The sequence below is a fragment of the Harpia harpyja genome, chromosome 14 (genome assembly GCF_026419915.1).
Source record: "Harpia harpyja isolate bHarHar1 chromosome 14, bHarHar1 primary haplotype, whole genome shotgun sequence".
NCBI lineage: Eukaryota > Metazoa > Chordata > Aves > Accipitriformes > Accipitridae > Harpia > Harpia harpyja.
In genome coordinates this window covers 1,453,094-1,472,887 of record NC_068953.1, presented here as the reverse complement: position 1 = coordinate 1,472,887, position 19,794 = coordinate 1,453,094, and the positions used below count along the sequence as shown (strand labels likewise).

Here is a 19,794-nt window from a genome sequence, read left to right as displayed (position 1 = left end):
AAGACGATCAGGTAACAGAGGAGTTAAAAAGCTTGAAGTCAGGCGTGCAGCGCTGTGAATAAATTGGAGAAAGCGTTCCCTTTCTTGTGGTTAAGCATCAAGTGTGTTCCTGTAAAGGTGCAGGTCTGTGTCCTGCTGCCCTCTGGGAGCCTTGAGTGGGGAGGGGGGGGACACGGGACAGCATGAGGTTTGGCAGAGTGCTGCTGAAGGTCGTGTTAAGGTCTGTAAACAGAGTGTTTAACTTCTAACAGGAAGGTGTTGGCTTCCCAGTGTTGACACAAGCCTGTCCGAGAGGCCCCTCCTAGGGAGGCTGGAGTTGCTGTTGTCCCAGTTGGGAAGAGGAGCTGCAGAGAGGCTGCTCGAGGTCAGGAAATGACCCCTCGGTCTCGCTCCTGTGCGGATGGAAAAGAAATTCCCCTCTGCCCTCCCCTGGTAGTGTGGCAGCCAGCACACCTTCACCACAGGCGCTTTCGGTCGGTATAGCCCTTCAAGCGCAGCATCTCTGTCGCAGCGCAGCGGAGGAACCCGGCAGTGACCGGGGCTCTGCATTCCTTCGCCATGACTCTGTCCCTCCAAACACTCAGTGTCCAAAACAGCACAGTTTGGAGGATGTCGTCACTCTACACAAATGCAGTTTTTTTGCTTCCCACTGATGGCTCAGGCGTGGTTAGAGGAGATGGTCTGAGCTAATGATACTTCTGTACAAAGTTCGAGTTATCTTCTGGGAGGAAGGACGGCCGAGGGAAAGCGACCAGCAGAGGAAACGGCCGCGTAAACTTCCTCTCCTGAATTCCCGTCCGTGCTCAGAGCGCTCCTCTTGGGAGACAGGCCCTTGCCTTGCTGACCTGCCTGTTGGAGGACGCTGCAGCCAGAGGGGTTTGCACATCCCCTTGCCATGTCCACGTTGAGAGGTGCTTCTGGAGAAGGATCCCTGCTCTCCTGGGGTTCGCTTTTCAGAGATGTGGGGGAGATCCTTCCTGTGGCATCAGACGCTGGCTTATAACTGCTCTGCACTGTTGTCCCTCTCCTTGTTCCAGGTTCTCAGCTCTTCAGCTGGATGCTTTGGGAGTAGGTGGCTCCTCTGCCTGTGTTTGGTTCCTCAGGACACCGGGTCCTTGCACCCCACGTTCCTCTTCCTTCAATTGTCAGATTAGCCTTGGTGGTCCCTTGAGTACAAACTGCTTGGTTTTCCGTGTCATAAGTATCTCCATGGAATTAAGCCAAATCATGGACCTCTTTATTTTGGTCTTCTGTTGTTGACGGGGTAGGTGAGGAGGAGGTGTGCTGACAGGGGGGAGCTGAAGGTGAGGGATGGCTGCTGGTTTGTGGACAGCCCAGCCTGTGGACTTTTCATGGGCTGCCATGTGTGCCCGTACCCGCTGCTCTGGGAAGCTCACAGATGAACTCCAAATGTTAAACAATCAAAGGGGTTTGAATCCAAGGCATTCAAGCCCATGGTTCCCCACTAAGATAAGAAACAACAAAAATCCTTTTAAAACATTTAATGTTTTCAGTCGTTTCCTACAGTTCCTTTCTCTCCCACGTTGCTCCTAGTTCCTGTGGCACCAGAATAGATCCTCTTTGTGGAAATGTTCTTCCTCTCCGCTGTTGTTTCTGGAAGATGCCAGAACAGCCTTCCAGTTGCAAAATGCATTTCTGCCGGGGCTGTAGATTGTGTGAGGGGAGGAAGTGGACGAACTCCAAGCCGAGGGCAGCAGTGGCAGGGACCTGCTGACTCTGCTTTTGGCCTGAGTGGGGTGGCAGGATATCTGCTCTTTGTGCACCCACACGGCAAGGCAGGGAGCAGATTTTACTTCTGTTTCCTTTGCAACATCTCTTAAGGTCTGGCCTCTGCTCCCTGGCCACATTGCTCACCCCTTGTCCAGAGCTGCTTTGCATCCCGCCAGCCTTTTCCTTCTGAAGGCGTCTGTCTGTCTGCAGGGGTGTGCTGAGAACGGGGTCTCCTGGGCCCGAAGGGGAGAGGAAAGCATTAGCCTCTCCTCCTTCCCCTGGAGGTGCCAACTTTTAAACTTCTCCTTTCAATTTCACTTTTCCCCTTTATTTTCAGTTTTCTCCCTCTGGCAGCTTCCAGTTGTAGCAATGCTCCCCTGTGGCTATTCCTGGTTTTCCTCACACTGAGTAGCATCCTTTTGTTGTGCTTTTTGTGAATCATGATGTAAATACTGCAGGGTAAGGATTCTGAGAGAAGAGGACGAATCCTGCAGGATGTGGTCCTCTCGTGAGCTGGTATGACAGCCCAAGGCAGAATCACCAGTACTCTGGGTGTTGCGCCGCTCTGCAAAGGGGCCAGGCGGCTTGTGTGGTTCCTACTGGACAGCAACAAGATTGTGTACCAAAGCAGCATTTTTACTTCGCAGACTGAGACTTTTATACGGTTGCCTCGTGAAGCATGCGTAGCAAGTTGTTGTTTTTAGGCACGTGGTGGAAAAAGTGGTGTCCTCTCCCCAGCAGCCTGCAGTCAGCATGCACACAGCAGGAGTGGGAAAGAGGGGGGGAGTTGCTGCATCATAAATACCAATTTGCTGCAAACTTTCAGCTTCCCAGCATTGCAGAGGCATTTTCTGTTGCATATGATGGGTCCTGTTGCTTCCATGGTCTGTTCTGAAGAGGAGTTTGTGGGGAGACCCATGCTTCTAGCAGAGGGTGCCGCTTCTTTGCCTGCTTCCTTCAGCACAAACTCTCACCAACTTTCTCCTACCAGTTGTTCACAGCGCTGTTGATGCGTTGACGTGCAGACTAGGTTCCATGAGAAGCCCTTACTGTGACAATTGCAGTGATTAACTAGGTAAAAATAATATATTAGAGTTTAATTAAATCTCCCCAGTCAGTGTTGTGAGCCAGCAATCCATCCGCTCAGCTCTTTGAACTGGTTCCGCTCTCGTCTGGAGGAGCAGGCAGGCGTTTGGCAGCCCTGGCACCGAACACGTTCCTCTGCCCCTGCTGCTGTTGCGCATCGTTTTGCTTGTCCTTCTCGAGTTACCCCGTGAATTGCTAGTGTTCCCAGAGATTTTTTTTTTTTCTGTGCAGAGAGTTTTTTTTATTCTTTCTTATGGCTCATGTGGAATCAGATCCTTTTACATCAATTTATCATTAGATTATAAGTTGTAGAAATGTTCTTTTTGGTGGTGGTCACTTTCTCCTTTTTGAGCTAGAGAAATTCGTAGAGCCCTTCCCTCCACAGGATCCAGATTCTGTCTTTATTTTTATTCTATTTGGTCCCAGCTTTCTGGAAATCTGTGAGTTACTTGTTATCAGCTGCTTGAGCACTGGCCACCAAGACTTGTGTGTAGACATCTTATTCTTGCTTTCAAATATAAGAATTTTTAAACTGCTCCCTAGATCTCAGCCAGACCTGATTTCATGGTGTTCTAATGTAGCTGCTGGAAATAGCAGGGAATGAGTCTTTGCAGCTGGACTCATGTCTGCCACATACATTTTTTTTCTATCCTTACATCCTGTCCACTTGCCTTTGAGCCGTTCTGATACAGGAGTCGCCTTTTCAACAGCTTCCAGCATCTGAAACTCTCATTGGTATGTCTCTACATCCAAATACAAACCTCAGCCAAAAGCTACTGTTTTTTCTCATTTGCCTCTTAAATTTCTCTCCTTTTCTCTCTCTTATTGACATGTGTAGTTGCACTGAGCTTTGAATTGTTTGGAGACACTGTTTGCATGAAGAATGCTGTACAGAGCAGTCCTGTTTGTTTTGCTGTGCTAACTGAAGCTCTGGCATGTTGTGCAGATTATACTGTGGATTGGCCTTGGAATACTGGTTATCAGTACGTATACCACCTTGTCTGCAACGGAGGACGCCCCTGTGAAGACAGAAGCGGTGGGCTTGGAGCACCTGGACAGAGAGGAGAACAGAATTGACCAGGATTCGGTCAAAATCCCAGGTATGTGTCTGCTTGAGTTGTGCTTCCCAGCCCTGCTCCCAGCTCCACCTCTTAAAAAAAAAAAAAAAAGAAAAAATTTTTTTTAAAAAGCGTGGTGGAAGCAGGGTCATTTCCAGGCAGCTCTGTGCATCTAGACAGCATCCTGGGGAGTTTTCCCAAGAAAGTCTGCAGTTTTGCCTTCTGCAAAAGCCTGGTGCAAGCTCCGATGGTACCTTGTGGAAGTTGTTCTTTTGGGAAGGGAAAGGAAAGGTAGGGTGCGGGGCTGGGGTCCGCCGTAAGGCCAGAGCACAGGTCTTCCCATTCGGAGTAATAAACGCAGCTCTGTGAGCACAGCCCAGTGATGGCTCTGTGCTGGCCACCTGTACGAGGGGTGTGAGCGGCCAAACAGGGCTGCTTTCACCATTTCTGCCAGCGCATTGTCCGTGGTTCCAATAACAAGCCATTCATTGCGCTCAAAGGTATGTAAATTTATGGGCACTGACTTTTTTTGGTTGTGAGGATATAAATTTGGATTCGGTTTTAGCTCTGACAAAGCCTGTGATTATGTCTCAGCTTTGTTTACTGGTTCACGTTATTTATTATTTGTTTACTGTGGCCGTTGATAGAATTACGGCTGATCCCTCCCTTCCCCAGCTGCAGGCTTGCCTTGCAAGGCCATCGCTAGCAGGTGTCGTGTGACCCTGTGCTGCCCCTCATCTGTGGCTGTGTCCTGTTTCTTTATTTTATTTTTGTTTGGTTCTGCTCGTGCTTTTTTTTTTTTTTTTTTTTTTTGTTCTTTGGGGGCCTTGAAATATCCTTGCAGAGATTGAGAACGGAAGGGAGAAAGGGGCTGTCTCTTCTGGAGATTATCCTCCCTCCTGGTTGTTGGCTGTGTTCCTGCCGAGCAGCTTTGAGTGTCTCCGAGACACTGGTGCTGCCGCCGATAACATTCACTCCTGGGTTGCTTCGTCCCTGGCAGCGGTGGAGTTTTATGCGTTCGTGCTCCTGGTTTACGCAAAGCGTGCATGCCTTCTCAGGCACTAGGATGCCCGTGAACTCTGAGCAAAAGATGCTCTCAATCCCTTAATCGAGCACACTCAGCAGGGCTGGGAGGAGGGATGCAATTGAATTCTTCCGTCTTGGTTAATTTTGGAGCAGTAATGGCCAAAGAACAGCTGCTCGTTTCAGGAGGAGTCGTTAATGACACGTGTTCTTGTGACTGGGAAAATAAAAAAAGTCCCATAAAAGATGGTGTCCGCTGGAGTTTGCTAAATCTCTTCTCCACTTCTCCGCGTGAACCGGGGCGGCAGAGCAGGACGCCTGCGTCTAATCATCGCGTAGCGCAGCGACTCGTCGGTCGCCCTGCCGTACCCACCGCGTGTGCCCAGAGCTCGTCGGCATTAGCCCTTATTGCGTGGTACTTGCTGCTGGATTAAATAATCCTACCTGGGAGGAAGGCGGTTTTAGTGCTCTTGGTTCGTAAACTTCCCAGGGAGGAGCTGTGCAGCTCCTAATGCGCTGACGAGCATCTGCCCAGGGAAAGCTCAGCTGCCCTCCGGTCCCTTTCGTAGCAGGGGGGCTGCTGGCTCTGCCCTGGGGAGCGGAGCCTGGCCTGGGTGCTCCATTCCGTGGGAGGAGGAAGCGGGATGGCACGGAGGGAGATGGAGCTGGGCGGAGGAAGGGGGACAAGGACTCGCAGGGCGGCCGGCGCTGGGGAAGCGGTGATGGGTGGACGTGGGGCTGCCCCCGGGAGAGCCGCTGCTGCGAACCGCCCCGTGCCTTGGATCCGTGCCCTCCCTGTGCTTCTGCAGGATGTTGGCTTGACTAGCAATGAGAGGCATTAAATGGTGCCCTTCATCCCCCGGCCCGCGGCTCCCCCCTCGTCCTCACCCCGCTTGTTTTGCAGAGCCAGGAGCCTGCAGCCTGGAAAACGCTGCAGCAGCTGCATCCTGTCATTCAAGGGGAGCGCAGGATGCGGGCTGCCCCGCATCACCTGGGTGCCCTCGCCGGCGCACATCTGGTTCGTATTCCTTGCACGGGGCTTTAGCAGAAACACGCGGCTTCTCCCCAGGCACCAGTGGTGGGTGCTCGGCTCCTTCCCCGGGTGGAGGGAGCTGCCGCGTCCCTTCCCTGCACCCCCCCTGCCCCGGGCCGGGAGCTGCCTGGCCGAGGCAAAGCTGGGGGCTGCGCGGGGCCTTTTCCCAGCCCTGCCTTCACCGTCTGACTTTTGCCTGTCAGCATGTGAGAGGAGTTTTATTGGCCTCTTTGATGTTACGGAGACCAGAACTGTACAGACTTTCATTAAAACCCTGCCCTGTGGGCCCTGGGATTATGAATATTAGAACATTGCCCTTTTATGTGAACACGTATTGACCAGCAAACTCTGAATAGTGTTTTTACTAACGACACCCAAGTGCCCATTACAGCCCCTGCCTGTATTGCTTGAGGTTTACTGTCAGCAGCTCTTCGGGAAAGGTATAAAACCCCTTTCAGAAACGTTCTACCGCTCCATGCAGCGTGTGCGCGTATGTTAAAAGGTTGCTAAGCTGCCTGTGAAAGCTCATGAAGGCAATTATCCATTTAAAAAAAAAAAAAAGCTAATTAGGCAATTTCTCTCTGTATTTGAAAGCACCCTAGAGGGTCTCATGGGGTGGATTAAGATTTTGTAATATTTTTCAGCTCCTTACTTGATCATTGCTGCTTCATTTTCTTTCTCTGGCGTTGTGCAATATCGGGTAACAAAGACCTGATTCACGCTCCTTATGTAAGAGCGCCCTTTCCCCGGCGCTCCTGGGAGCTGGCATGCTGGGGACCCTTCTCCATCCATCCCACGTGTCCTCCTGGATGTGGTGGTCTGCATTATATGGACTTGGGTGAAACTTGGGTCTGCGTTCGGCTTCTCCGCTGGCTGCCGGTGAGCTGCAAGGCACGATGCCGAGGGCTTCGCTGTCCCTGCGCTGCATCTGCGTGTTTGCCCCCGAAAAAGAGACCTGCCTGGCCGCAGGCTGCGTCCCTGCAGGCGTTATTAGCCAGAGCAGCCCCGAACATGTGTGAAACGTGGATTATGCACAGCTCCTAATAGCTGCAGGAACAGCTTGACTCTGCTGCAGCTCTCCCTGGTGCTTTGTGCGAGCGAGCTTTTAATAGTGCCTGTGACACAGAAAAGGAACTATCAGCCTCTTGTAATTTGGGTTCGTTTTTACTGCTGGTGCGTCAGGAGACAACTGTGAACTAATTTCAGTGATGCCATTCGATAACCTTGTGAAATCTGTAACCGTTTCAGGGGGAGGGGGGTTCCTGGAGGCACAGCTGGGGCCGGGGGGGCTGCGTGGGGCTCCCCGGGGAGGGCTTGTCCCTGTCCTGCTCGGGCGTGCAGGGCTGCTCGGCATATTTGAGGGCAGAGGTTTTCCCCCATCCCTCTGCCCTGCTTGTTCTTCGTTTTCCTTAGCACGAGCTCTTGGATCTTGTTCCATTTCACTGCGCTGAAAGCGATTTAAGCGAGTCTGGAGCTGGACCGGCACGAGCAGATCCTGAACCCCGTGTCCCTCATCAGCTCTTGGCCGATGCTCCGGGCATCGCTCAGCGGCACGGAGAGGGTGGTGTGTCCCTGAGCTCCCTGTGCTGTCCCTGGGGCTCCCCCGGTCATAGAATCATAGAATCATTTCGGTTGGAAAAGACCTTCAAGATCATCAAGTCCGGATCCCCCTCGGCTCAGGGGGAGCGCAGCGGGGCCCGTCTCGCTGCCTCTGCTGAGAGCAGGCTGTGTGGACCCAGCTTTCAGCTACAGTCATTGCTGCGGTGGACGAGAGCGATAGGAAAACCGTGTGAGGAGGGATTTAATGCCTTTCTGGGACTGTTGCTACTATCCAAACCAGGAGCGGGGAGGGGGGAAGGGAAGCTTTTAGGTTGCTAATCATGAAATTTTATTGCAGCCTAGAGAGGCTGTTGGCAAACCACAACACATACGCGCGCGCACGCACACACACAAATCAGTTGCAGAAAGCCCTGGCTTCCCTTCGCCGCCCCGCGCGTGTGAGCGGAGCTGCTGAAGAGCATCGTGAGCCGGGGCGGCTCGGCAGGACCCGCCGGCAGCAGGGGCTGTGCCGAGGCAAAGCAAACCCTCCTGGTGCTGCCTAACGCCCAGGTCCTGTTGTTGTAAGCCAAAAAGCTTTTACAGCCTCTCAGCCCTTGCCTGTAAAGTCCAACGCCACTCATAAAACATTAAGAGGCGCAGCATTACTGTAACGCTCTCCAAAGGGACCTGGAGGGCGACTAGACAGTTAGAGCGATTATTACACATCCTGAGCAAAATTGTTCTCTGCAAACCACATATAGCCCCTTATAGATTTCCATGCAGTGTGAGAGGTCGTTAATTCACGCCCTGATGATGAACTTAATTTTGTTTCCTGCTGAGCAAATGACGGCTTAGAGGCAACTTTGTCTTATTATGGCGTGGAGACTTTTATTTTTGTTTGTGTTTTGTTTGTGTTTTGGTCTTTTCTTGCATTGTTTGCAGAACAGGGAACATGCCTCTGCCTCTTGATTTATGATTGACGCTTCTGCCAGCAGCGGGTCTCCCCCAGCCCCTCGGTCGTGTCCCGGACCCGCGGGGGGTTTCACCTGCTGCAGGGTCCTCTGGCCAAACCCTGCTGTGCACATGGGGGTAGTTCGGGTTTTAACTCCTCCATTACCCACTTGCGTGGAGAGCTTCCCCCCCACTCTTCCTTTTTATTTCCCCTCTTGAACATCATCTTGCTGCACGGCTGCCTCGGGTCGTCATTCCCTTCTGCCGTGGGAACAGCTCTGCCCATGTTGAGGTTCCCTGGATCCTCTGGTTTCAGATGCACCGCAGCCTTCTCCAAATGCAGCCATCTCCCGGCTTCATGAACCAATTAACGACAAACTTTACTCCAATAGAGTAAATAATTTTTTGCTGCGAGGCCAGAATTTAGCTGGGAACATCCGCAGCCGTGCCGAGCACTCCCCTCCCCGGCCTCAGCCTCCTGCTTCCCAGGGCCCCCGTCCAGGGCTGGGCACTGGTTCCTGCAGTCCATTTTTTCCTGAAAGGAGGAGTGTCCTGCCCTGACTTGCTGAACCCTGGGAAGTCCCTCAATGGAGAGAGGGACCCTTGGGTACTAGACTCAAATTTCTCAGAAAATCTGAGTCCTTTTCCCCTCCCACCGTCATTCCCGAACCAAAGAAACTTTGAAAGCCGGCCAGCCCCAGCGCACGTCCCTTCAACTGGGTGCAGAGCTCTGGGCCAGAGAGTCCAGGTTTCTGGAGAGGCGGTGGGTCCTTCTGGCACGGATCCCTCTGGGCCAGGATTTTGTACTTATTTCGTTGGGTTTTTTTTCCCCCCAACTTGGGTAAGGCCCACGCAGCTGAAGTTGTGGCAATCTCTTCTTTCCCATGAGTTCATCTTGTAATAAATCGCACCAGCCCTGCGGAGGGGGAGGAGAAAATTGAAAGATGTTTATAGAATTAATTCCCCAAAGGAAATCGCATGGGGGAGGGCAAATGGGGGGAAGAGTTGGGAATTTTTTTTTGTTACAGAAGATAGATTTTTTTTTTTTTTCAGTGTTTGTTGGATGGAAAAAAATCTGCAGAACAACTTTAGTGCTGGGAAACAATTAGATTTCCTCCTCTGCTGCTCTTCTAAGGAAGAGTTCACTCCCTGTTCGCGCCGTGTGGGTTGTCTTCTGCCACCCTGGGGTCGGAAGGGACCGTTCCCATCCTGTGGGACGTGCCACGAATTCCACGTGGTTACTCCAGCGCTGAACCCAGTAACTGGTCTGACTGGGATGCATCTTCCGGAAACATCCCATCTCTTTGAGAGAGAGATGGGGAGAGTCCCCCGTCTCCCTCGGGAGTTTCCCCTAATGCCTTATTTAATCGTGCTCCTCAAAACTTCGTGCCTTCCGCGGGGTCGTGCAGCTCTTCTCCCTCCTTCCCTCCCATCCTCCTTGCGTCATTCCAAGGGCTGGGGAAATGCTCGTGCACAAAAAGAATAAAAAAATAAAAATCAAAGAGGTTTTAAGCCGCTTTGCGGCACGCAGCCAGCACAGGCGGGTGATGGGGGGCTGCGGCCGGACCCTCGCCTCGGTTTCTCCCGGTGCTCGGGGGTCCGGTGTGGGGGAGCCGGGAGGATGCTACCATCTGGCGGCATGGGCTCGCAGCGGCAGCCGGCTCCATCCCGGCCCTGCCTCGCTGCCTGGCCTGGGCTTCTGTGCCAGCAGCTCCATAAAAAGCCACTGTAGGGAAAACAAACAAGCGACCCCAGAACAAAAGCCCAAACCCTCCGTACGCTGAAGGGAAAATAGCTGTTCAGCTTGTGTTGGGGGGGGGGGGGGGGTTTGCAGCAGACAAAGCAATTGCCTTGATCCTGCCGGTGGACCGACAATGCAGCTGTGTGTAACCTCGTGCAATTAACTGTCCTGCGTTTGCAGACCAGAACCCGGCAGTAGAGGAGGCGGAGGATGACCGTGATAAACCGAAGCTGCTGGATGAGAAGGAGGAGATGGAGCAGCCACAAATTAAGGTGCCCATGGAGGTACCCAAGAGAGAGGAGGAGAGAGGAAAGCCAGAGGAGAAAGTGCAGCTTGACCGTCCTGATCAAGGTAACGAGGAACCTGGGGAAAGGGTGCCAGCTTTGGAGCTGAGGCGCGTACGTTCCAGGACTATTTCAGATAAAGATTCTGATACCTGCTTGTTACTTCATGGACTGAAGGTGATTTAGTATTTGATGCTCTCGAGGCTCGTTAGGAATGCAGCCGCCTGATGAGGAAGGAAAGATAGGGCTGAAAAAGGGCAGCAGGTAGCTGGGTGCGCTGTGAACCTGCTGCCTGTTACTTTCTCCCATCAGTCTCAAGCCCCCTAACCCTGCCTGTCGTCCGCCCTAGGGATTGCCCTGCCCGTGGGGGAAGCGCATCGCCATGAACCACCTGTCCCACACGACGAAGTGGTCGTGGACATGGGGCGGGAGCGGGAGGAATCTGATGAGAACAAGCTTGTGCCCAGAGGAGCCAACGATGGTCTGCTTAAGCCGGCGCTGGAGGAGCCAGCCGCACTGAATCCCCAGAAAGAGGCACTTGGCCCGAAACAAGGGAAGGAAGCGATTGCTGAGAACCAACTGCAGGGAGGGACTGACGAGCCCGTTAAGAATCCGAAGAACGTCCTGGAGGTGATCGTGCAGCAGGATGGCAGGCCGCCATACAAAGAGCTGGAGCCAGACAAACAAGCGCTGGAAGCCAAGGCACAAGCTGCCATGCCGGACGGTGAGAAGAAAGCTGAGGCTGCAGGTGACAGGGAGAAATCAAAGCTCCAACTCCCCAGGAAAGCAGAGGAGGCTGCAAAGTCCTTGGAGAAGGAAGGCGACCCTGGTAAGCTCCCTCCACGGCAGCTTGTCTGAACAAACTCTCCTCTTGGCCTGTAATCCCCCCCCAGAGACTGGGCAATTTGGTTATTCCTACCTCCATCCCAGTGTTCGCTTTTAATTTCACGAGATTAGCCTATGAGCATGCACAGCCCCTTCAGCAGCTGTTGGGGAGAAGGAGGAATCTGGTGGCTTTGACAGCTACTATAATATCTGTCAAACAGTTGTTCGCTAGCCTACTAAATGTCAGGTGCCATGCTGTTCCTGTGCGTCTCTGAACTCACTGGGGACACGGAGCCGGGAGATCTTGACAGGTAACACATTGCTAAGTGCCCGTCTAAAAGCTAGTTAGAACCGTTCTTGCATTTTAATTGGCTGAGGTAGTTAGCGCTGGCTCGCTGCCACGAGTCTATAAGATTGTTAAATATTTTTTTTATTACTTCCCTTGCAGTCGTCGGGTTGAATTTAAACTGCGCTGGCTTAGGCAGGGAGGGACAACACGATGTGGAGTCATTTTAGAGAACATCTGCTGCTGGAGCATCCTTATTGACTGCAAAGGTCTGTCGATCTGTTTGTCCACAGGTGAAAAGCAGGAGCTGCCCCTCCCAGACAGAGCAGATCAGCTGGAGCCCAGGGAGGCCCGAAACACCGAGGACAAGCAACAAGAGAACGCGGAGAGCAAGCTGGAGGGTGAGCGTGCGTCCCCGGGGTGTGTGGGGAGGGGAAGGCACTGGGCTCCCCCCGGGAGCCGGGGCTGTGAGTGCAGGATTTCTCACTGCTGGAGGACTGTGCCAGCCAGCACTGTTCTTGGCTCTTGCCAGCACATAGCTTTAGGCCGTAGTCACCTCCGCGACGGCAGCAATTAGTGCCTGTCGCCAGCGGGCTCACGCCTGCGGCTGTTCTGCGGTGCAGCCCCTGGCAGGGCTGCTCAAGGACGTGAGTCACGCTGGCACCCGGGCCCGGCTGCTCCCCGGCTTTGGCGGCTTGAGCGCAGGCGGTGCTGCCCCAGCAAGAGCGGGACTGGAATGAAACTGTTTGGCTGGTGCAAAACGGAGGGACCCAGCAGCATGGTGGGGAGGTGGGTGGGCATCGCCCTACAGCCTCGGGGCGTGGGGCAGACGCGGGCTGTAGCACATGGGGAGACCTGGGCACGTAGTCGTGCGGGGCAGCGGTGACAAAGCCCCGTCTGCTCCTTCCACGGAGCCTCGGTGCTGGTACTGGTGTGGTGAGCCCTTCCTCAGGCTGAGCTCGTTGCCTTCGACCTCTGCCTTGCAAGAGGGGTTGGAGCCCAAGCTTGGACTCGCAGCCTGTGCGTGATGGGGTCCAAAGGCTCTTTGCCTTCGTTCTGGTCTGAAGGTGATGGGTGTTTGGTCCGATGAGCGATAGCAGTGGGCAGGCTCTGCTCCTGGGGAGCGTATTGCCCTCCTCTTTTTTTAGCGGTTACATCTTGGTTTTCTAATTATTTTCTTTCCATTCTGTATTGCAATGGGACTTTAAAAACTGAGTGTAAAAAGCTAGTGGTGGGTACGGACTATGAGGATTCTTCATGTTTCAAGGAGGATGAAGGGACCTGAGTTTCTGTGGAGTTTTCCATCGGTCTGTGTGGGACTTGCTGGGGATGCTCTCCCACGAGCATGTCACCAAAAGGTGCTCTGGGTTTGTTCTGCTCCTCTGCTCTGAGCTGAGCTTCATACCCAGAGGCTGGGAGAGGGTGGAAAGGGTGAAAAGGCTTCACGGGAACAAGGCGGAGGGTGTGCAGCTCTGTAGATGCTCTCTGCAAACAGCTGCCTCGCCAGGACCGTTGGTGAGCGCTCCGGCTGTAGCTGCCCTGGGCCATGTGAACTCAGGTACTTTCATTTTATAATGATTTAAGATTTTTTTTTTTATGAAGAGTGCCTGTTAAAATCCAGCCAAAGCACTGGCTGAGGCCTGCTTCCCCCACGATCAAAGGAGGAGCCGGGAGATAGCGCTGCCTTTGGTTTGTGTGGAAGAGGTGTGCTGCACAAACACAGGAGTTACACGTGTTTGCAGAGCTCTGGGTGAGAAATGCTTTGATTTGGCATTAAACCTTTGCCTGCTGTGTGTTCAACCCAAACATTCCCATGCCGAGCTGGGACCTGGCAGTCTTGGAGAGCGAGACAGTAGAAATGACTTCTGTTTTCATTGTTTATTCTGAGCAAAGTGCAAAAAATAAACAGATCTCCAGAAGTCAATTGCTCTCTTGAAACGACCAAATTCCCCTTCACAGCCCAGCTTTCTTTAAACGGAGTGGAAGGGGAATTCCAGGGGCCCTCAGCTAATAGCGCCATAATGTGAACTGGAAATATTTCTCTGTAATCACCTTGTGGGTGATTAGCGGGACAGGGGGAGGCAGTGCATGCTGGAGAAGGATTAACCTGGACAGCATCCCTTTTTAATTTAAATGGCATTTTACAGGCTATTAATTTTGACATTATTTCCTGTGAGGCATAATAGTCTCGAAACACCTTGAGTTTCGGAGGAAAGCTGCTTGCTGGTGTGGGAGGCAAGCAACACACAGGTTCATACCCTCCAGATAAGATACAATACGTCTGGGTGTCTGTCCAGGCGGAGAAAAGGCAGCAACGTTTCCGTGCAGACCTGGGACTCATATTTTGTGCGTGACGTGTCGCTTGCAGCGAGTGAATCAACGTGAGTCACTTCTGCTTGGCCCGAAATGCACTCGTCTGTTTTGTGTGACTTTGCGGCTGCGAAGGGCCAGTGGGCAGGGATTTCCTCCTGTTACGTGACGCGGGGAGCTCAGTTTTATTGCGGTGGCGGCTCGGCTCGGCGGAAGGTAGGGCTGCCTTTCTGCACCGCTGTGGTTTCAACCTGCCTGACCACCTGCGCTGCTGCGTGCGAGAGTTCTCGGCCGTTAAACCGTTGATTGCAGCTCGGGATCCCAGCCCTTTCACTGTGCTCAAAGCCAAAAACTTCGGGAGTGTTGTTCAGTGGGTGTTTTCCTGCCATGGGCTGGGCTAGACCTTCACTTGTCTAAGCCAGGAGAAGAGACAACAGCAGCCTCATCGCTCTGGCTGTAACACAGGACTTGCCCCCTGAAAAGACCCAGCTCAGCGACTGTACCTCACGTGTTGGGTCAATGTTTCTTTGTAGGTTTATCCCACCATGCAGGTAGTTCCCCTCTGAGGGCAGCTCCCACTGCTGCACCTTAGCCGATTTCTTCCAGTTCCTCCTAGGACTACCAGTTTGCTGCCTGCGGCCTTTCCAGGCTCGGTTTAGCTGGGATGAAGTCTTTGCAGTGTGTTAAGGAGGTAGATCATCACACATAGAACATCTGTGTTTGAGAAGCCTGGCTGATCTTGAGAGCCGAGCTGCAGCAGCGCTGGGGCTTCCCCAGGTACCGCAGGCAGCTCTAAAAGCAGCTAATCTCACTTGGGCAGTTGAGCCCCTCACTCTTGACCAACTTCTGCCAGTCCTGTCCTCTTCCAGCTCCTGTGCCAAGCAGCTGCCTCGTCCTTCCCTGCGCTGGGACCCCAGCAGACCTGCTCCCCTGTACCTCTTCTTCACGGCTCCTCTCCCTGAGCAGTTAATGAGAGCTTGGTTTTGATCCTTCAGCCCAGATCTTGGGAGGGCAATGTCCTGTGTTAGTACACGTGGCAGTGAGCAGCCAGTCTGGGCTTTTGGCTGCCGTCCTTGGCGGAGGTACACCGGAGCGGTGCTGCCGTGGTTGCCATCAGTGCCAGCAGCAGAGCTGTGCCGCATCCTTCCCTCCCTTCTGGTGAATGGGCAGCGTTTGCAGAGTGGGACCTTCCTGCCAAGGAAAGCCCCTGCAGCCCCTCCAGTGCTGAGAGATGATTAGTGCGGGGTTTGGGTCATGGATTTTTTTTTCTTTCTTTTTTTTCCCTTTTCTAGAAGCGGGGCAGGCGAAACTGCTGGATCATGCTGTGCTGCTGCAGGTGATCAAAGAACAGCAGGTACAGCAGAAGCAGCTACTTGACCAGCAGGCAAAATTGCTGGCTGTAATTGAAGAGCAGCACAAGGAGATCCACCAGCAGAGGCAGGAGGAGGGAGGAGAGGAGAAGCCAAAGCAAGGTAAGGACATCGCCAAAGAGCGCGACCCCTCCAAGGGCTGGTCACTGTTCAAAGCAGCTTTAAAATCGGACTGGGAGAGATCTGAGTCTGTCTGGCACATGGCAGAGTCTGCTCTGCAAAAGCCATTCCTGTATCTGACCCTGACCTCCGAGGTGGGGATCCCCCCATGACTCTCCTTGTTCTCCTGCATGGCCTTTGGTAGTGTGATCTCTTCTCCTGTCCCTTGTTGTACAGAACATGGTGGCAGAAGAAGGGAATCTCTCACTCGTAGGAAAAAGCTTTTACACGTAGGTTTTTGTTCTGCAGCGGAAACGCAGCAGGAGCCCGCTGTGCCTCTCTCCAAGAGCAAGGAGGATGAGGGCCTCGGAGCTAAGCAAGAAGCCGCTGCAAAGCCGCTCAGCAAAGAGCTGTTGGAGCACCCTGCGCAGGACCCGGGCAGGCAGCCTGCTGACTCTGTGGAGCAGCGCAGGGGGACTGCAGGAAAGCTGGAAGAGGTTGGGCACAGGCGTGAGATTCCTGGGGTTCTTCCCAAGGAGCGGAAGGTACTGCCACAGGAGAATGATAGAGCTGTTAAAAATCCCGCGGAGAACTGGGATCCCCTTCACGGGGATGCCCAACACATTCCAGCTGCCAGAAACCACCTAGAAAAGAAGCCCTTGGCGGAGGATTTAGGAGGAGATCATGAAGCCAAAGTTGGAAGAGACGTCCATGAGAAGAAGAATTCCCTGAAAGCCATGGAAGTAGCTACAGCTTCCATCCAAAGAGAACAGCTGGGGGCTGCCAAAGTTCAGGGAGTAGCAGGAAAGAGTCTGGAAAGAGACTCAGGAATAGACCTTAAAGCCAAAGCACTGAGTCAGGTGGAGCCCAAAGACCTGGCAGTTGCGCTGGACTCCTCCAGTAAAAGGAACGTGGCAGAGAGCGAGCAGCACCTACGGGAGCGTCAGAGAGGTGCAGACGCCGAGGGAGCTGAGGGTGCTGGCAGACGGCAGCAGGCCTCACAGAGGGACCTGGCTGGCAAAGGGGAGGTAATGGAAGAAGCTCCTCGGGAGAACGTGGCGGACATGGCCCAGGACCCGCAGGGAGGTCTGCGGAGCAAGCAGAGGCAGGGGGATGGAGGTCTCTCAAATGATGCTGAGAAGAAACCAGGCCCTGAGAATGCTCCTGCCCAAAAGTCTGAGAAAGGAGCAGCTGCCCAGGGGGACCAGAAGCTGGACCATGACGTCAAACCGAACCGGGACCTGAAACTGCAGGCGGACCTGGACCTCCGCCGGAGGAGACGGGACCTGCTGCCTCCCGAGGAGGGGGAGGAGGAGGAGGCTGCACAGGGGGCGGGGGTCTTAATTGGCCTGAACCCCCTTCCAGATGTGAAAGTAAACGACCTCCGGAGTGCTCTAGAGACACGATTAAACCAAGTTGCGGAGGGGGCTCAGCAGGTGGTCCACAGCCGGCAGATCAAGCAGATGACGCAGGCGGACGGGAGCGTGTGAGCGGGGTGGTTGGGCTCGGTGGGTGGCTGCGAGTGTTGGCCACAGGCACAGGGCTGAGGAGCTCCGTAGGGAAGGTTCAAGTTAACCAGCTGTTTTTTTGGCCACTGTTGCTCAGGCAGTGGTTGGTCTAAGCCAGCAGCACTTTGCTGGACACAGTGCTTGGACCTACAGGATCTCCTTGGACCCGTGAGCACCATTCAGGGGACCGTGGGCTTCTTGAGTCTCTGCGACGGTAGCACCTCGCTGCATGTGCCTGCCGGTGGCTGAGGAGATGGCAACCCTGAAAGAAAAGCTCCCGCTGTCCTCTGGCTTTCAGAGGTTGCCATCTACCTTGGCTCCCTGCCAGGCTGGCTTTTCGAGGACCTTTTTCAACATCTCGTTCATATCAAATTGCCTTCTCCATCTGGCTCTCAACTCTCCTTTCAGAACCGAGGTGGTCTTCCCCGAGGTTGCCCCGCCTGCTTGGAAAAGCTTCCCTGGCACCTGCCTTGGGTTCCTTTGCCCAGGCTGTGTGGGGCTTCGGGGCAGAGGCCTGGGGCTGCGGAAGGAGGGGAACCAGGGATTGCAACATCTCGGGAAAGGCTTTATTCTGGAGAAGCATCAAGTCATGAGTTGAGGACCAGCTTAGCCAATTGCTTTGGTGTTTCTCTTGAAATGGGAGCTGTTAGTCTTGCATGTTTAGGAGATAGTTGTGGTTTAGGAACCTAGTTTAGTAGAAATGCTGCCTTAAACGGGCACAACTGCTGCTGTTGTGCTGCCTCTACTCCCAGGGATTTAATTGGTTGGCCACACACTAGCAATAACACGGAGCTTTGCTCTTGCCACCCTCCCCGGACGCTCAACTCTCATCTGGGCTTTCAAGCTTGACTTCTCCTGTCCAAAGTGCATTATGAAGCTCAACCTGGGGGCTGCAGAATGCCCCCCCCGCCCCTTCCCAAACCAGCTTGATTTTTCTGCAAGAGATGACTAATTTGGGAACAAAAGATGTGGCTTAAAAGGGCGGACTCAGGGGCTTGGCTCAAGCATACCTACCTCTTCTCTCTGTAACGCGGTGGAGCGTGTTTGTTTTGTGCGTTCTTCCCAGCCCCCCTCTGTGCTGTGTTTTACATCCATAGATGTCAGTACTCTGCCCCTGGAAATGTATTTTATGAGCAAGGAAGGGAAGAGCTTCTATGAGAGCCCTGGTTGGTTTCAGGCTCCCAGACAGTGATTCATCCCTTTGTTGGTTTTTTTTTTTTTGGTTGTTTTTACATCCTGACTTGCGAATGTAAGAAATCAAATCCCAAAGCTCTCACTAGAATGGCTGAAATTTCCCAGCCTGGAATCTACAGACCTCATCACTGTGGTGGTTTTTATATCTGTATCTCAAAGTGTCTTTGGTAAACTAGCCTCGTCGAGTTCATGTCCGATGGGACCTCGCAGAGCCAGGGATGGGTCGTTATCGGACAAGTAGGACTGTCACACCGGTTCTGGTCACTTGGGAACTCTGCTGCCGCCTGCCTGGGATGTGTGCTTGTTGCTTGAAGGATGTCATCTTAATTTCTCATTAAAATGACACAGAGCCACAGGGCAACAGCCACAGACTTGGGCATACTTCTTCAGGAGGACCACCCGTGCTACTTCCCCGTGACTGTCATGGCCTTAACCCTCAGGGCTTCCCCCATAGTACCAGTGAGCTTCTCCATTACGCTGTCTTAAAGCACAAGCAACGCGGCCGGGAGTCCTGGAGCCGCTCCGCAGCCGTGTATGTGTCTATTAGGGCAGGGATGGTGGCAGCAGGCTCCGGAGCATGTCTCTCAGCCTGCGGTGGGGATGCATTGTCCCCTGCGGCACCAGCCAGCCTTTCTAAAGTGAGAGGGAGCTGGAGCAGGAGCTGGATCTGCCCCTTCTTGCCCTTTGCTGCCTGCCAGGGTCTGGCCTGGGCTGTCCCGGGCAGGGTGAGGGCAGGGTGAGGGCTGGCTCCTGCCCTGCAGGGTCAGACCTGCCTGTAGTTTGTTGGCATTGAGTTGTCTGCGTGAACACAAAAGGACCAAAGATGCTCCCGATGTTCCTCAGCAGCTGGGAACGGCGCAGGCCGTGGGCAACCCCAAACCGGGCTGGAAGCCGGCAGTAGCCGCATTGCCTCTGCTTGCCGGGGACTGCTCGTACTGGGGTGGAGCGCTTGGTGGGAGAGAGCGGAGGGGAGGCTGAGCTGATCAATAAAAGAAGCTGAAGCATTTTGATCCACGTTCTCTTTTTTTTTTTAAGTAAAAAAAAAGATCGGTAAGCCTTATTTGGCCACAGACCTGTGGCTGCCTGGGCAGGCACCAGCGTCCGCTTTGCTTTGTACCTGCAGGGAGTTACGCCCCGAAGGAAAAAAGAGGCTTTTGTGCTTTTTTTGAGATTTGCTCCTCCGTGCTGCTGCTGCTGCTGGGGAAGAGGAGGGGAGACCGCGATCCTCCCGCTGCTCTTGCACGCGGGGCCTGGCTTGGGGAGGAAAACGTCTAATTTGACATTCAGGTGATCAAGCAGCTGCAGCAGAGCCGCTGCCAGAGCAGGAGTGTTCAGAACCTGATGGCGGGGATGCGGGCTGCTATCCCGAAGCGCCATGCACCTGGCTGTTCCCCGAGCTCCTGCCATCCCCGGGGGGCCGGTGTCCGTCTCGCCCCTGCAGTTCCTGCTGCAGTTGCAGGAAATTTTCTTGTTGAGCAAAGCTGGAGCTCGCCGGCAGCTGGAAAACGGGTCTTGAATGTCGGGAGCGCAGCGAGGGAGAGGAGGAAAGGGCTCCCTGAAGCGCAGATGAAGGCATGGGGTGGGGGGGTGCAAGGGGCTGCTCTCTCCACGCCATGGGGGGATTTCGGTCTCCGCTCTGTCACCCTGGGCACCTTGTCCCACGGCCGTGCTGCCTCTGTGGGCTACCTGGAACCGGGCCGTGGCTTCCAGCAGCCCCGGGGGCCGGTGGCTGCCGGAGCCTGGCAGCCCACCCCGG

At 53.9% G+C, this 19,794-nt stretch overlaps 1 protein-coding gene across 1 annotated transcript in view; it reads left to right on the top strand.

Annotated features, from left to right (window-relative positions):
- SLC38A10 (solute carrier family 38 member 10) overlaps window positions 1–19,048 on the top strand; it is a 38,575-nt gene extending 19,527 nt beyond the window's left edge. The window contains exons 11-16 of the mRNA XM_052808965.1: window positions 3,764–3,917; window positions 10,343–10,513; window positions 10,796–11,275; window positions 11,851–11,958; window positions 15,160–15,339; window positions 15,646–19,048. Coding sequence (XP_052664925.1) covers window positions 3,764–3,917; window positions 10,343–10,513; window positions 10,796–11,275; window positions 11,851–11,958; window positions 15,160–15,339; window positions 15,646–16,826 — 2,274 coding nt within the window. The 3' untranslated portion in view covers window positions 16,827–19,048. The remainder of the gene's footprint in view (window positions 1–3,763; window positions 3,918–10,342; window positions 10,514–10,795; window positions 11,276–11,850; window positions 11,959–15,159; window positions 15,340–15,645) is intronic.
- The last annotated feature ends 746 nt before the right edge of the window (window positions 19,049–19,794 follow it).